Source organism: Sceloporus undulatus, chromosome 3 (genome assembly GCF_019175285.1).
Source record: "Sceloporus undulatus isolate JIND9_A2432 ecotype Alabama chromosome 3, SceUnd_v1.1, whole genome shotgun sequence".
Classification (NCBI taxonomy): Eukaryota; Metazoa; Chordata; class Lepidosauria; order Squamata; family Phrynosomatidae; genus Sceloporus; species Sceloporus undulatus.
In genome coordinates this window covers 106050986-106067767 of record NC_056524.1, presented here as the reverse complement: position 1 = coordinate 106067767, position 16782 = coordinate 106050986, and the positions used below count along the sequence as shown (strand labels likewise).

The window sequence follows — 16782 nt, the reverse complement described above, 5'->3', positions numbered from 1 at the left end:
GTTTTTCCACATTCGCCAGGGTCTTTTGCCTGTGTATTATTACTATTATTATTAGTCTGAAGATGCCAGCCACAGCTGCTGGCAAAACGTCAGGAATAAAGTCTTCTAGAACATGGCCACATAGCCCCCCAAAACCCACAAAAACTGTTATTTATGTCCCGTCCTTCTCCCAAGGCAGGGACTCAAGGCGGCTTACAGCATTACAAAAGCATCACAACATAACAAAGAGTACAGTACTGTATATTAAAACAATTAAATTGCTACAAAAATTAAAACAAACTCATCGCTCCAAAACACGTTGCAGAAAAAAGTCCATTTTAAGACCGCTTTAACTGCCCTGGCTCAGTGCTAGGGAACTCTGGGAATTGTAGTTTACTGTTGCACCAGGGCTCTCTGACAGAGAAGGGACGAATGTCTCACAAAACTACAGTTCCCAGAATTCCCTAGCACTGAGCTCAGAATGGACGAGTCCTGTGGTGTGTTCTGGACCTTTTCTGAAGAGAGCCAGAGTGTTAGACTGGGGTAGCCTCTTGGAAACGGTAATTTGGTGAGACATTTAACCTTCTCTGTTAGGGAGCGCTCTGTTGCCACAAGAAACTACAGCTCCCAAGATTCCCTAGCACTGAGCCTTGGGGCAGTTAGAGCTTTTGGACCTTCATAATGAGCCCGCGCGATGGGGAGACGCTAGCCCCGCCCCTTCGCCCGTTAGGCGGGCCACTACTTGCTCGCCGAGGCCACGCCCCCTCTCTCGCCACGCCCATTCGAACGTAGGCCCCTCCCCCTCGGAGGCTCCTCTCCGCCTGTCGAAACCTGATTGGCGGAGCCTCCCTCCCCGCCCACTTCTCAGCGAGGCGTCTCCTCCTCCTCTCAGGCATTCCAGCTGTTGGCGTTGGAGTCGGGAGATCGGTGCTGCTGCTCCCCCTCCTTCCTCGCTCTCGTTCTCTTTGGCGCGCGGTGACCCCTCCCCCCTAATGCCATGGCCTCCTCCGACGAGGCGCGGCAGTTGGTGAGTCCGGCGCGAGCCAGGGAGGGAGGGAGGGAGGGAGGGGCGCATGCGCGGCCGTTGGAGGGAACCCCCTTCCCAACGGTTTTTTCTCTCTTTTTAGGGCGGCGGTCCAATGGGCTGCGTTTGCGCGGGAGAAGCAGCCCCGTTCGACGCCGCTTCGAGGGAATTCTGGGAATCGTAGTTCATTGCGGCCCCAGAGCTTTCTCTGACAGAGGAGGCTCAGTGTCTCAGCAAACTACATTTCCCAGAATAGGAAGGCCACATGCCAGATGGATAGACTTATCTCAGGGAGGCCAGGGTCTGCAGGGCCCGAGTAGGGGCCAGAGGGCTTGGGGGTGAGCCTGAAGGAGGCAGCAAGGGCAACAGCAGCCATTAACCAAAGAGGGCTATCTATCTGTGTCTCCAGGCTCCCCTGCAACTGTATTTCCCCAAGCAAAGGGCTGCTGGGATGCTCAGTTTCAGCTCTCATTTGACTAGATTGGAGCCTGGTATGCTTCATTGCTTTTTTTAAAGGCAAATCTCTTCATCAGTTGTTTGTGGTCTAGACATCAGAAAATGCTGAAGGACCAGCTTTCTTACATGCCGAACTTAACCATGAATCCACATCTTAGCAAACCTCATGTAGAGACTGTGGTGATGCAGGAGAGGTGTGTTGTGCATAGTGCATTAGTCATCGCAGGAAACAGCCACAGAGCTTCTGTAGTACCTGACAGACCCTTAAGGCATATCTTCAGTTTGCATTTACAGTGGGGTCATATGGCCCTGCAGATACCCTTGGACTGCAGTTCCCATCAGTCCCAGCTAGCATAGGCAATGGGACGTAATCCTGGGAGTCGCAGTGCAACAGCATTTGGAGGGCTGCGCAATTCCCTGACTTATGTGAATTTACCTGTGCTCAAAGTGTTTGTCTTCTCTGGGGCTTTTCCTTCCCATCCCAATTCTCCTTGTGCCATTCCAGAAAACAAACAAGCAATCCTTAGCCTGTGACACTTCACTTCTAACCTTTTAAAGACTATCCTCTTGCCTTTAAGCAAATAAACCAACACCCGTCTGTTCTTCACATACTTCCTTGAATTCACCAGATCAAGTGCTTTTCTCTCTCAATCTCATTACTGTATAAATGCAGAAATTGCGTGATTTTGCTCTGCATGAAGCTTTGAAACGATTTCTGCAGAGAACGCATAATGAAATCAGAGTATGTTTGTGGGTTGTTGTTATCACACAGCAATGTAGAGAGGTCCAAGTAGTTGAATTAGTAGGACACTGGTGTGTGTGCATTACTTTGCATCTATTTCCCAAAGGTCTTATTTATTTGTTTATTTTAATTTTTAAAATCACCATACATACGGTTTTTGCAGTGCTCTATAAATAAAATTTAATAATAATAATAAATTAAAAATGAAAATTAATTAATTTAAATGTTAACTAATGAAAAGGCCCGAAGGGGAGGTGTATTGCTTAAAAGAAAAGTAGTTAAAGTAGCAACATGCACACTTTCTTCAGAAGAAGGCAATTAAAATAAGTGGGGCTTTCTTTTGAATGGTTATCTATAGCTTTGTCCTCTAAATGTTGTTACATCACAAGTCTGGTGTGACAATAAACAACATTTTATAGTTACATTCATTTCCTTTCATTTTTGATAAAGTTTGATTAACTTTCTGCTATATTTGAACTGTAGTGGTTAATCTTAATTATAATGAGTCGAAAAAACCAGAATTGTGTCATACACAAAACTATCAGGCTTATGTTGGCATGGCTTTGCACTGAAGTCTCCTTTTAGAGGCTGAATATGCTTTTTGAGAGTTAAGTTTCATTGTACTTAGTGTAAACATTCACAGGGTCAGCGTCTAGTTATTTGCAGTAAAAGTAGATAGACTCCATTTATGTAAAATGAAATTACTTTTCATTTAAAATGAAACTACTTTTCATTTTAAAAATTATAAATCTGTTTTAAAAGTTGAACAGGAAATCTCAGGCCTGTTACAGACTGCCAAAATAAAGCTGCTTCGAGTCTCTTTGGAGGTATGCTATTTAAATGATGCATGGGTCCTAAGAGTCCGGAGGTCGCGCCAAAGCCACACTCCATTCCTAAGCACCAGAGTGCAGCTTTTGGTGCAGCTTCCAGATTCTTAGGACCCATGCATCATTTAAATAGCATACCTCCAAAGAGACCTGAAGCAGCTTTATTTTGGCAGTCTGTAACAGGTCTCAGTTTAATGCAGAAATTTGCTAAAGCCTATATTTAAATCTCTGAAGACTAAATTGTTGTTAATTACTGCTTTACTGTGAAAAAAAGCAGGAGTAGCTTCCCTTCAAATGCGATCCTAAGCGTTAGGACTTTGATTCGAATGAATCATGAATCAATATTGAATCAATCTGATTCAGAAAAATTTAAGTTAGATCTAATCTGAATATCTGAAGTTTACTGAAATGATTGGATGATCTGGAAAGACAGGTATTCAGTCTGTTTTTCTTCAGGAATAGGCACTTTCTCTGAAACTCTCCATCTAGGGAAAACAGCCAGCTGGGAGAACGCTGGCAAAAAAGAGGAGAGTTGCGACTGATGGCTTTAGCTGTCACTCAGGGAACAATTTTACCATGGCTCTGTTTTTTACTTTGGCATATATCACATTAAAGTGGATGTATCTCTGATTTTATGGGTGATAGTATTGACCCCCTGCAATAGTGCTGTCGAAGTAGATATGGGGGCAGAATTGGCATCTGGGTTTGTGGCAACTCTTATCCCCACATCTACTCTGGAAGCACTATTGTACTCACAGCTTTCAAGAACAGCATTAGAGCCAGCACTAAGTGGAAGATGCCTGTACCCATAGATACACTTATCTGTTCATTATCAGTCATGGTCAGTGAAGACACAAAGCTTGTGCATTTAGACATCAAGATTTGGGTTTGGCTTAGTGTAAGATCAGGTGGCTTCTGATGCAGGTTGAGCTGGATCAAGTTATTTTTTGAACTGGGATCTGAATCAGATTTTGTGGTTGGTCTACACATCTGCTCAAAAACACTTAGGAGGGCATGCCTTTTGTTAACATTATAAATTTTTGAAAGAATTCTACTAAACTTAAGGTTTGCACTATATAAGCCATGTGTTCATTGTTATGAATGTCCATTTCTATAGTTCTATATTTCATTGGGATCCTATCAGGTCCTTATCATTGAGCCTGTATTTTATGCCCTCCTAGTTTTGAAGTGTATTCAGTTCACTTTCTCAACAGGAGCAAACTATTGCTTAATCTTTTACAGTATATCAAGAAATGTAATATTAGAAGGCAAGGGATTTTGGAATTCAGATGTATGCTAAAATGTGTGTGTGTGTGTGTGTGTGTGTATAGATATATATATGACAAGAATTCTATAAGAATGAATCTTTGTATGCTGTCTGAACTAGGCATTCTTTTTGTGTTAAAGATTCAAGCTGGGATCATTTAGTAAATTACAAGAAGACAAAAACAATGAAGGTTTTTTTAGTTCTGAATGTCTGACAGCATTTATAATGCCTATATTGAGTTGTTCTTTGTGCAGATTTGGATCTGATTCAGTTCTACTGGCTCTATGTAGCCACTCCACCCAGGAGATGACTAATTGGTGCCAGTTTGGAAAGGACAGCCTTGAGTAACTGAACAATGGAATTTTAGTCACCTAGTATGAGTAGCTTTTTATTGTAATAGCAGCATGTAATCAAAACATATTTTTGTCCTGTAATTTTTGGGACAGTACAGTAGACATATTAGTGTGAACTTTCTTTTTATTCATTAGAAGAAGTAGCTGATCAAAGAAACATTAATCTAAGTCACTGTTTGCTGTGATTTTAGTTTTTTGTTTTATATTGGAAGTACTTATATGAGTTGCACAGTGTACTTGTAAAGATATATGTTCTGTAGGCGAATGTCAAATAGCATTTTAATTTCAGTTAATAAGAAAATAGTAATAAAAAGTAACTACTAATATTTGCATTGTTAATACTGAAAACATTCAAATAAACATTGATTGTTCCAGGATGTTTAGCTGTTTAGGCTTGTATATTTCACTATCTCTAGTAGACACTTAAGTTCCAGATTAAAACTTGCATCTTCAAGTATCCTCTTTGGCAGAAGATCAAGGACACGCTAAACAAACTTCTTGGTACTTTTGCTAGGCAAGCTGCAACATTGTTGAGGAGTAAAGAATTCTTGCGTCAAGACAATTAGTAATGTAATAGGATCCTGTTTACAGATACATTATTTCAGTTACATACTCTTCCTAGCAGAAACAATTGCCCTCATCAAACTTTGTTCTGGCACAGAGTTCAGATTTTTATTTTTTAAAGTTGGTGTGAATGAAAAATAACCAACTGTATTTTTTCTATATTAGGCAATGAAAACAGCTGTCATTACTGTTTTTGCATCATTTAACATGCAAAGTACCTTAATGTTTGGAATTCAGGCTTAGTTCTATCATGAAATAGCCTCTGGAGAGCAATACGGGGTTGTTGATGCAATAGTTGCTGACAGTTCTCATCCCTGGTGGTCAGCAGTACAAGACAGCCTTATTGCTGTGATGTTTGCTAACATCCCAGGCCAGTTTTAATGAACATACCTTGGCTTTATTTCTAACCCCTACATTAAGTGCACACAACCTGTAGTTTTCCATCTAATAGTGAGATGGGAAAGTGTGGGCCTCCAAGTGTTGCTGAGTGGCAACTCTCACCAGCCCTAGCCAGCAGAGTCAGTAGAAAAGGATGAGTTGGGGGTAAAAGCATCTAGGAGACTGTGCTCCCCATTACTGGTCTGATTCCAAGACCCTCTTGGAAAGAATGGTCTGTCCCTACTTCTGGAGCATGTTGTACAGAAAGAAAGAGAAAGAGAAGAGGGCGGCAGGGATAAAGAGAGAGATGGTGGTATTGCGCACCTTTGACTTTGGCTCCATTCTCTGCTGACCTGTGTCCCCCAACAGACTACTTTGAGAGGAATGTGGCCCTTGACACACACACAAGGCTCTTCCCAAACCAGTTTAGAATAACTCCTTTCTTAAGTTCAGGGCTGTGGCTTCTTTTAATAAGTCCATACATCTGCAATGTGCTCTTCATCGTTTTCTACTGTTTTTCATTTTGCCAAGCATGATTGGCTTTTCCAATGAGACATGTTGTCTCAAAATAGGATAGCCTCAGCTTAGTCATTTTGCCACTCTAGAAAGAAGGTAGCCTTGATTTTACTATTGGACCCATTTATTAGCTATTTTGGCACTCCACAATATCCACAGAACTCTCCTTGAGCATCACATGTCAAGAGGGTTGATTTTCCTCACTGTCCAGTTTGTACACCTAGACATAGAAATTAAAAAGACAATGGCATGGATGATTTTGACTTTGGCATCTAATGATATATCTTTATACTTGTAGATCTGGAACTTCACTGGCTTCTTGTTAAGGCAAAGCTGTTAAAAATCTATAAAAGCGATGAAAAATTATGATGTTACAGTCATTTTTCTGGAGCCAGTGTAGTGATAATAGTGCTGGATTGGGACTTGGGAAATCCAGAGTCAAGTCCCCTTTGAGCCATGACATTTATTGTGGTGAGAGCCTTCCTCTATCTCATCTTGACTTCCCAAGATATAAGCCATTAATTCAAATCAACTTAGTAGCATACGTGTTTATTAAGAAATATGAGATGGTGCTGAAAAGTTCTCAGTCTGAACAAGAAGGAAATGACCTAGAACCATGAAACTTGCATGTATTCCATGTATTCACCCTGAAATTCAGCACACTTGAGAAAGTGCCTCATATTTCTTTAACCCTCCCCTCCGCAAATTCTGATGTCTGATCACCTTTGAGTCATTCAAAAAATTTCTTCCTTTCAAACTGTTTTTAAGGTTTGATTACTTCCTGCAAAAGGAAGTAATCAGATAGAGCAAGATCTGATAAGCAGGGTGGATGGTCTATGAAGTCAAACCTCCCATTTTTCAAAATATCCATAATCTTGCCAGCCATGTGAGGAGCAGCTGCATTGTCCTGCAAAAAGAGAACACCTTTCTGCAGCTTCTGTTGCTGTTTTTGCTTCAGTGCCTCTTTTAATTGGCACAGCAAGTTAGAGTATTATTCTGAATTAATTGCTTGGCCCTTCCAAATGTAGTCACTCATCAAAATACTTTTCTTATTGTAAAACCTGTGGCCATGACCTTTCCTTTGAGTCTTAAATTTCTTTGGCTGTGGAGAACCCAATTGCTGCCACTGCAAAGACTGTTGTCTGGTCATCGGATCATAGTGATGTACAGTGGAGCCTTGTTATACGCTGAGGTTTGGTTCCAAGATCCCCCATGGATAACAAAATCCATGGATGCTCAAGTCCCATTAAAAATAATGACATAGCAAAATGGTGTCTCTTATAACAAATGGAAAATCAAGGTTTGATATTTGAAATTTATACTTTTTTTGAACATTTTAAAACTGGATGCTTGAATCCGTGTAAAAAAATCTGTGTATAAGAAGGGCCAACTGTAACTATGTTTTATCAACACTGATGAATTGTTTCAAAAAGTTGTCACTAGATTACTCAGAATGCTGAAAATCAACTTGGAGGTATCCACTCAATTTCATTGCTGGTCAGCATTCAGACATTTCAGCTTCCACTTGGCTAATAGCTTGTGAATAATCAACTGCTCCTGGGATATCACTAGTGCCTCACCAGTTGTTTTAGCTGAGATTTGCCAAAATCAGATCATTAATACGCTTAACAGTTTCAGGAGCTGACACTGTTGAATGCCTCCAAGAACTTGTTGCATCTTTGATCTCAAAATCTCCATGGTGAAAGTTGGCATGCCACTTCACAGTTGAGTATGATGGGCGCTTGTCACTCAATGTTTACATCATATACTCATAGACTTTCTTTGACATTGTCTTCTGCAGGAACAGGAACTTCATGTGGCCCAGTGTTGAGTACTTGAAAATTCCACACTTTTATGACATGGTTCTATAAGTGATCCGAAAAAATCCAGGAATCAGAGCTATGATCCTGCAGATTGGCATTTTATACTACAAAAGAACATTTTTTCAGCCTACAGTGACAAAATTACACTCAAATTTGGGGACGTGGGTTGGGATGAGAACCTTTCAGCACCCTCTTCTTGTAACCCTCCTGATTTCTGTGAGATCTACTCCCACGCCCCAGTTAGTGGACAGAGAATTTCAACTTTAATCTCTTTTCATACTTATTCAGAAATGGATAGCAAAATGCCTACCGTTTTCTAGTGATCTTTGCTCTTTAATATTTTACCTTAAAATGCTTGTTTTTCTTTTTTCTAGCGCTATCAAACTGATGCTGAAATGAGGGCATCCTCTAACTCACCAGTTGATAACCAAGGTGCAAAGAGGGTGAGTAAATGATTTTACAAGTCATCCACAGCATGTTACCATTCTAGAATATACAAAACAGAAAGTCCTGTGACATAACAATTTTTATTTTTCGTTATTTTGCATGATCTGCTAAAACTTGTTTCATAATAAATGTGAAACCTTTCCGGTATCTCAATATTGTTTGTTAGTTTTGCTGCAACAAATTAACATGGCTAACATACTGGAAATTATTAGTGTTATGGAAGCATCAGTATCTCAGCTAGACAAGGATAAATGAGATTCGCAAGGCTTCTTTCCTTTTCTGAAGACCAGCATGAAATGTGATGAATCCCTGGCTCTCCCTGAAATGCACAGGTGACTCAGGGGAGACAAATGGGTCTTTCCCCATTTTTCATAGAAGTTTAGAGAAAGCAGAAGTGCAGATTCCTCACCTGTCTCTGTTTCTCCAAAGCCCATTGTCAAGTAGGAGATCAGCCTCCTGGTGTCCGTGAATCACAATGTCTAAGCCAATAGTTTGTGGACTGTAGGAAGATGTATCCACATAGAAATACTAGTGTGAAATGTTGAATGTTCCCAATCATATTTTCCTTATATGCAAATGCTGTTCTTAAAAAGATACTTGTGTACTTTTGTGTTGCATTCATCTAGGTGTTTGAGAAACAACATTTTTCAAATGTAATGAGGTCTGGAGCCACTTAAAACTGAAAAATGGAGCAAACCTTGACAATGCTTCCTGCACCCTTTTTGTTTTCTGCATCACAACTATCCCTGTGTTCACATTAAAGTTAAAACTCTATAAATGGAAGCCTCCACTCCCTTGTCAGAAACATAGAACAAAGTGTGCAAGAGGAAGCCTCAGTCCTGTTGATAGTGCATTAGACCCAATGAATCTATGGGAATTTTGAAAGTCAGCACTTAGGAGTTTATTTGATTCAGCGAGTCTGCTGTAGTTGGGAGTAAAAGTAGGATTGTGGCCAAGAAAGAGAAAGGGACAGATAATGAAAGATCCTGAAGAGATTTTTTTAAAAACCCAGAAGAGATTTGAGTAAAAGAGGTTGAATGATAGAAATATGAAAGCATGAGGGAAGAACTGTCCTAATATAAATGTAAAATGCCAATCTTTAAATTCCAATGTCCTGAGCCACATGGTGATGTGTAATGCTTTCATGTGTCTTTTAAAGCAATGCTTGTCAGGTTATCTGATATGGGGAACGAGCATTACATTTATGATCATTTGGTACAATTATAGTTTTTTGTGGGTTTATTGGGCGATATGGCCATGTTCTAGAAGAGTTTATTCCTGACATTTTGCCAGCATCTGTGGCTGGCATTTGGTACAATTGTTTCTTTCTTTCCTGTAAAATTGCCAGGGACTGGAAACCAATGGCACAGGGATTGGCTGTGGTCCAGGAACTGCTTTAAAGGGACAGATCATTTAAGCATCACTTACAATACATCATCAAAAAGCAGTAACCCATAATACCAGCATAATGTTTTACACTGCCAAGAGTGAATTGTATTTGGATGAATTTTTAAAAAAAAACAAAACAAACCAGTTGACACATTAGGCAAGTTGGTAAAATGTTGACTGATATTTTGTTTAGATGTGGCAGTATTTTTGCATGTGTAACATAGGAATGGTGTTTCAGGCATTTAATCCAGTTTCCCTTTGTGCAGCCGAATTGCCGAGCCTTGTCCTTGGCTGGACATGTTGGTTTTGATAGTTCGCCAGATCAGTTGGTGAACAAGTCTATTCATCAGGGGTTTTGTTTCAACATTCTCTGTATTGGTGAGTAATATAGCTGTTAGCAGCATTACTTCTGTGCAACTTAGTCTCTCCCTCTTTCCTTATCATTATCTTTTGTTGAAATATTTGGATGAGTAAAGGTAACAAAATTGTTAATATTTTCTATTGGATGTTGTCTAAAATACAGGGAAATAAATGTAATTTATAAAATTAAGGTTCTTAATTGTTTTACCCTTTCTGTGGTTATCTTTTATATTTAGAAGTATTTCTGCATTGATTCATGTATAGTATTTAACAAACTATGTTGGGGTGGGGTATGTGTGAGCTATAGGATGCTTATGGCCCCCAGACCTCTGCTCCCAGATTTTCAACTAGAGAACTCCATAAAATCTCCTACTCTAAAAAACTTTTTTGGTCTACATGGTCTCCAGTACTGCCCACAACACTCAAAACCTGTTTAAAAACTTTAAAAACAAACAAAAACATTTTAGCCAAATACTTGAACTTGAAGTGGCATCACTTTCAGTCATGCCAGGAAAAACAGTGCAGCTGGGAAGGTGTTACAGGGATTACCCACTTCTACAGTTTCCTTGGGAAGACCATGAGAATATAGCTCCTTTTACCATATCTTGTTCCTGCAATTTCCAGAAGAAGAATGAAGCTTATGGTAGTTCATCACTGATCTGAAGCCAGGCGCTGATGTCACAGTGCTGGCTTGTCTGGTTTTACAGGATGTTTTTCCAAATATGTTATTTTCCCACAAACCTCTATGGCAGCCTTGCATAGCAGGGTGCAAGTTTTGAACTCCAGCTCCCAACACCCCCAACCAGCATGACCAGTGGTCAAGAATTATGGGAGTTATAGTCCAGAATATCTCAAGCACATCTGGTTAGAGAAAGCTGTTTTCTGGTTTAGGAAAAAACTTTATTAAATTGTCTCAGCCACAATTAAGTAATTTATCTCTCTGTTTGGACTATTACTAGCCGTTTGGAAACAGAAGGCAGATTTAGTGCTAAACATTGGATTAAGGACTGTGAATTGCTTCATATCAGTTCCTGAGCAAAAGAGAAACATCAACATTCTTTTAAATAGATCTCTGGATATTTATCTAATTTCTTTAGCTTCAACAACTTTGAGCGAGAGGAAATTAAAAGCTTTTCTATTAATAAAATGCTGTATTTTCTGGTGTATATGACTATTTTTAACCCAGGAAAATCTTCTCAAAAGTCAGGGGGTCATCTTATACACTGGATTTCGTCTTATAGGGCGGATGCTGAAACCTCTGAGCCAGACTGGAGAATCTGCGGGCTATGTATACAATTCAATCCAAGCAGGCTTTGTATACAACAAGTTTTCCTGCTAACTACCTGCATGTCATAAGCATTTTAATTAAAATTACCATATTGAAATCATATCTGATGTTTTTTAAATTTTTATTTGGTGTATGTTGGAAGAGAGGTAGTCTTATACAGCAAGTATATCCCAAACTCTATATTTGGGAGAAAGCAGAAGGACATACAAATTCAAATGTAAGAGAGGACCAGTTGCTGCTTGAGAGATGAAGCTGATAAGTGAGAGGGAGTACCTGTGTCTGTGTCATTTGGGAAAATGCCATGGCATAATGATCAGATACAGCTACAGATGATCACTAAAAGAGATCTTTGGGTTTTTTGATTACATGCATTAATAAGTTGCTTCATTTTCACTGCGTGATGTTTTTATCCTATTTCCGTTACAATGACATTTGTGTGACTCTGATTTGTAGAATGAACATACATTTTTATCTCAATTTTAGGGGAGACAGGAATTGGAAAATCAACTTTGATGAACAGTTTGTTTAATACCAGTTTCGATGAGCATATGTCAACACATTTTCAGCCGAATGTAAGACTTAAAGCTGAGACTTACGAACTCCAGGAAAGTAATGTTCGATTGAAGTTGACAGTTGTAAATACCGTTGGATTTGGTGACCAGATAAACAAAGATGATAGGTTAGTAGTTGATCATTCACATGGTTCGGCTAGTGACATGTGATGTAAGCTGTCCTTTATTGTTGTTATTGTTGTTAACTTCTGTCAAGTCAACTTTGACTTATGGCGACACTATGAATGAGAGAGCTGCAAGTCATCCTATCATCAGCAGTCCTGCTCAGGTCTTGCAAACTCAGGGCCATGACTTCCTTGTTTGAGTTTGTTCATCTGTATATATAATTATAGTGGTGTTGATATGGTTACTGTTATTATTACAGTTAACACAGTTACATATAATTTTTTTCCTGACATTTTGGAAAAATTGTCCATTTAGGACCTGGAAACTGATTTCTTATCGTCAGAGAAGTAAACTCATTATGTTGACGGAGTGTTTGACATTCCAGTCCTGAAAGCTACTTTATGCTTGCCAAAAGCTTGCATAGGCTTAGGTGGGCTTCATACTTTTTTTCAATGAACAACAGGAAGCAGGCTGCCATCTGTCATAAGGGAACAGTTGTTTAAAGAAGACAAAGTCCCTTTAGAATAAGAGATGAACCATTATCTAGACTCTTTTCTTAAAGACAGCCTGGTCTGTTAGGGATGGAATCTAGTTATTAGGTTGTATAGAGTAAAGTGCCACTGTAATAATCATGGAAAAGTCAATTTTGTTGGCCATTCACAAACCCACAAACAGCAACAAGTGTTTCTTTTCCCTCTAGTCAGTATGATAAATCATCCATTCTGCTCTCACTCAGCTGTATGTTCTTCTTGCCTCTTTCTTCCTTCATGTTCTCAGCAGCAATTCATGCTGAGTATTGTCCTGGTTTCTCCCAGTTCTCATTGCTAAGCATCAGTCAGATTGTAGGCTACCATTATATACTGTACCTCCATTTTATCCATACCTCTTCAGTTCTGAACTGTTTGGAATGGTGTGTGTATGTTAGTGGATAGTGGTGCACACAATTGTTGTTGCTATTGTTAACTGCCCTCAAGTTGACTTGAACTCATGGTGACCCTGTGGATAAGACATCTCCAAGACACCCTGTCTTCTGATTCTCTGCTTAGGTCTTGTAGATTCATGCCCATTGGCCCCCCCCCCCCCCAATAATTGAGTCTAGCCATCTGGCATGCAGCCTTCCTTCCTTTCTTCTACCCTCAAACTTTCTCAGCATTATCTTATTTTCTAATGAGTTGTGCCTTCTCGTGATGTAGTCAAAGTGCAAGTCTCTGTTTGGTCATCTTGGCTTCCAGGCAGATTTCAGACTTGATCTGTTCAAGGACCCATTTGTCTTTTCGGCTGTCTGCACTATCCTCAGTACACTTCTCTGTCATCACATCTCTAATCCACCTTTTTCACTATCCAGCTCTTACATCGATACATAGTGATAGGGGATGCCATGATTTGGATTATTCTAACTTTAGTGCTCAGTTGTATATTTCTCTTTCATGGCTTTCTTTGCCATTCCTAGTCTTCTTTTTATCACTTAACTGAACAGTGTTTGATCCAAGGTACAAGAAATCTTTCACTATTTCAGTTTCCTCATTATTTAGTTTGAATTTATGTAGCTCCTCTGTGGTCATTGTTTTTGTTTTATGTTCAGCATCAAGCCTGCCTTTGCACTTTCTTTTTTGACCTTTCTCAGTAACCATTCCAAGTCGATAATGTTTTCTACTAGTGATGTTGTGTCATCCGCATATCTTACATTGTAGCTGTTCCTTCCTCCTATCTTCACTCTTCCTTCTAACTCTAAACCTACTCTTTGTGTGATGTTTTCTGCATACAGGTTGAACAAGTAGGGTGATAAAATGCAGCCTTGCCTGACCCCTTGCCAATTGGGAACCATTCTGTTTCTCCTTATTCCATTCTGACAGTGGCCTCTTTTCCTGAACATACCTTTTTCATTAGAACTATCAAGTGTATTGACACTCTGGTATCTTTGAGAGCATTCCATGAGGCTTTGTTATAGTCTATAAAGCACATGCTCTTTTTTGGGGGGGGGGGGGATTTCTGGGTGTACTCCATTAGCCATTGTATGTTTGCAATGTGATCCCTAATGCGTTTAGCTTTTTTGAACCCCTCTTGCATCTCCGGGATCTTTCTCTCCATATGTGATTAGAGTCTGTGTATTTTAAGCATAATTTTGCTTGTGGGAAATGAGCGCTATGATCCTGTAGTTGCTGAAGTCTCTTGTGTCTCCTTTTTTGTGGCTGGTTTTGTTTCCCATACTATTTGTTGACATGTTTTAGTTAACACCAGAATTGATTCTGTATGTATGGATTGTAACAGTTCAGTTGGAATATAACACAATACATGTTGTATTATACACGATACACACAATACATGCTGAGAACTGCTTTAGTATCGAGAGACTGGTGAGGGAGGAAGTGGAAGCAGAAGTTTCTCACTATAAAGAGGTGAGGTAAAAAGCTGCCACAGTTGAGTGAATGATGAGGCTGATGAGGGAGGCAGAAGCAATAAATGAGTTATTTTCATATCTCTGAACTCAGGAGGGTGGGGAACAATTTATGTAGTTTCTGAAGCAGAGTGCTGTATGGAAATTTCTTGCCCTCTTCTACTGCCACCTCTTCCTTCCCATGCCTCTTAGGGCACGATATATTCTACCCACCCCCATATTAATAGTCCCAGGCTGGAAGGAGCTGGGATGAGTTGGTGAAGGACTTCAAGAGATCATATTCTGATCACAGCTTAGTATAGAGAGGTGTTGAGGAAGAGGATATTACAGTTGCAGCTCACACACATTTTGGAAAACAGCTTTGAAGAACCATGTGAAAGGGAGATTCCCTTGCTTTTCTTCTGAGCTTGGAAGATAGATCGTTGCAAACTGCTTTTTTCTGAAATTTGGTGGTGTCTTGCCTCTAAATATCAGAGGAATGTCCAATCCTGTCCCTGAGTAAGCTACTAAGGACATCCAAAGTGGCTGGACCCTTGTAGATTGTGCCCTTTATTTGAGGTGTCTTAATGAGGATGATATTCTAACCATAAGCACAACTGATGGACTTTTCTGAAAACTAAGGCGCAGTACACACCACCAGGAAGCGGCATCCTGGCAGCGATAGTAGGGCTTGTGAGCGCACACCAATCACATGCTCCCGAGCCCTACCGTCCACATGGGCGGTACGTGGATGACGTGTGGGCGTCTGAGTGCCCACACATCTCTTATAGGCGTCATAGGGCTGCATCATAGCCCTTACGCCACCACAAAAAAGAAGCCACTTTGCCTTGCAGTTTGGTTGCTGTGGCAACACTGTGTAGCAAAGAGGGCTGGCAGCTTGCTGCCAGTGTGTACCGTCCCAAATACAGCTGTAAAAATAGGCTTGAGTTAATACCATTGTTGTTTCTGTGATTCTGTGACCATTTGTGCTCAGGAATATATTAGAGGGAAAATCCATCTCTGTGTACTAAATTTCTCTCTCTGTCCTCCTCTCTAGCTATCAACCCATAGTGGATTACATAGATGCCCAGTTTGAGGCCTACCTCCAGGAAGAACTAAAAATTAAACGTTCTTTATATAATTACCATGACACTCGCATCCATGTGTGCCTGTACTTTATTTCACCCACGGGTCATTCTCTTAAAACTCTTGATTTATTAACCATGAAAATTCTGGATAGTAAGGTAAGATTTTAAAACTACCTTTTCCAAAAACTACAACATTTTTTTCTTCTGCTTTTCTATTACAGTATACACAGGGTAAATTAAAAATGAAATCTTAACAGTACAGTCAAATCTTTTTGTTGTATTTCTATTAAGAGTTGAAAAAAATTCTTTAGGGTTGTGGTAAAAGTGTGAATAAGCTTTCTCTTATCTGATATTTATTTGAACATAGGGATTTATAGTTTTAAAGAAATTTGTTGCTTTGAACAAAAGCAACAAAAACATGAAATAAAGTTACTCTATCATGGAACAAAAAGGGAATAATAGTATCTAATGTGCTTTGCAATAAGGTTTCACAAGACAGTTGACACCTGTGGTGAAATCCAGATCTAGGAGGAATCAGAAGTAGTTTGGTACACTTCTACCAATGTGTTTCCCAGTGGCTGGGAACTCTGGTATATAGGCCTGGAACAGATGGGCCAAATGAAGTGGCCTCTGGCCGCTTTGGAGGCATGTTACTCAAATTACACATGGCTCCAAAGCAGCCTGAAGCTGTGCTAAAGCTGTACACTGGTTCTTTGGACCAGAGCAAAAATGAGCTGGGATAATCTGGCTGCTGGTGATGCAGGTTGGGTTCTGGAGCCATGGCCATGCAGTTGGCATGTTCTCAGCCTGCTTGTGGCTGGAGCGGACTCAGGCCGCTCTTCCGTACTGGTGTGCTCCAGCCCGTAATCTGTTTTATAATTCCTAAGTAGGAGAGATAGGTTTTAGATGATTTAGCAGAGGTAATGGCTAACAAAGTCACCTCATGTAGCTGGCTTCAGCTCCTTTTTTAAAAACGAATTTCTAGGATTGTAAAAGTTTCACATAGGAAAGGAGAAAATGGTGAAAAATTACCAAGAGAAATGGGCTAATGAAAATGTGGTTCCACCAGTGAAGTTTGATGTTGGGATGAAAAAAACTTAAGTAAATGGAATTGCAGCTGATATGATGCATCTTTCTTACTTCTTATATCCGGCTTTGCAGGGTAAAATTCCTTCTGATTGCTTACATGTAACTTAAAAATAGATTCATGAAATTAAAAGAAACAATAAA

At 39.9% G+C, this 16782-nt stretch overlaps 1 protein-coding gene across 9 annotated transcripts in view; it reads left to right on the top strand.

The window, feature by feature from the left end:
* Nucleotides 1-352: 352 nt before the first annotated feature.
* SEPTIN10 (septin 10) overlaps nt 353-16782 on the top strand; it is a 38728-nt gene continuing 22298 nt past the window's right edge. For 3 of the 9 annotated variants that reach the window (XM_042460340.1, XM_042460341.1, XM_042460342.1), the window contains exons 1-5: nt 870-1006; nt 8304-8372; nt 10032-10143; nt 11897-12092; nt 15522-15708. In XM_042460340.1, coding sequence (XP_042316274.1) covers nt 977-1006; nt 8304-8372; nt 10032-10143; nt 11897-12092; nt 15522-15708 — 594 coding nt within the window. In that variant the 5' untranslated portion in view covers nt 870-976. Of the gene's footprint in view, nt 1007-3208; nt 6578-8303; nt 8373-10031; nt 10144-11896; nt 12093-15521; nt 15709-16782 lie in introns of those variants that run through there. The other 6 variants (XM_042460343.1, XR_006103109.1, XR_006103110.1 and 3 more) reach the window with 6 other exon arrangements.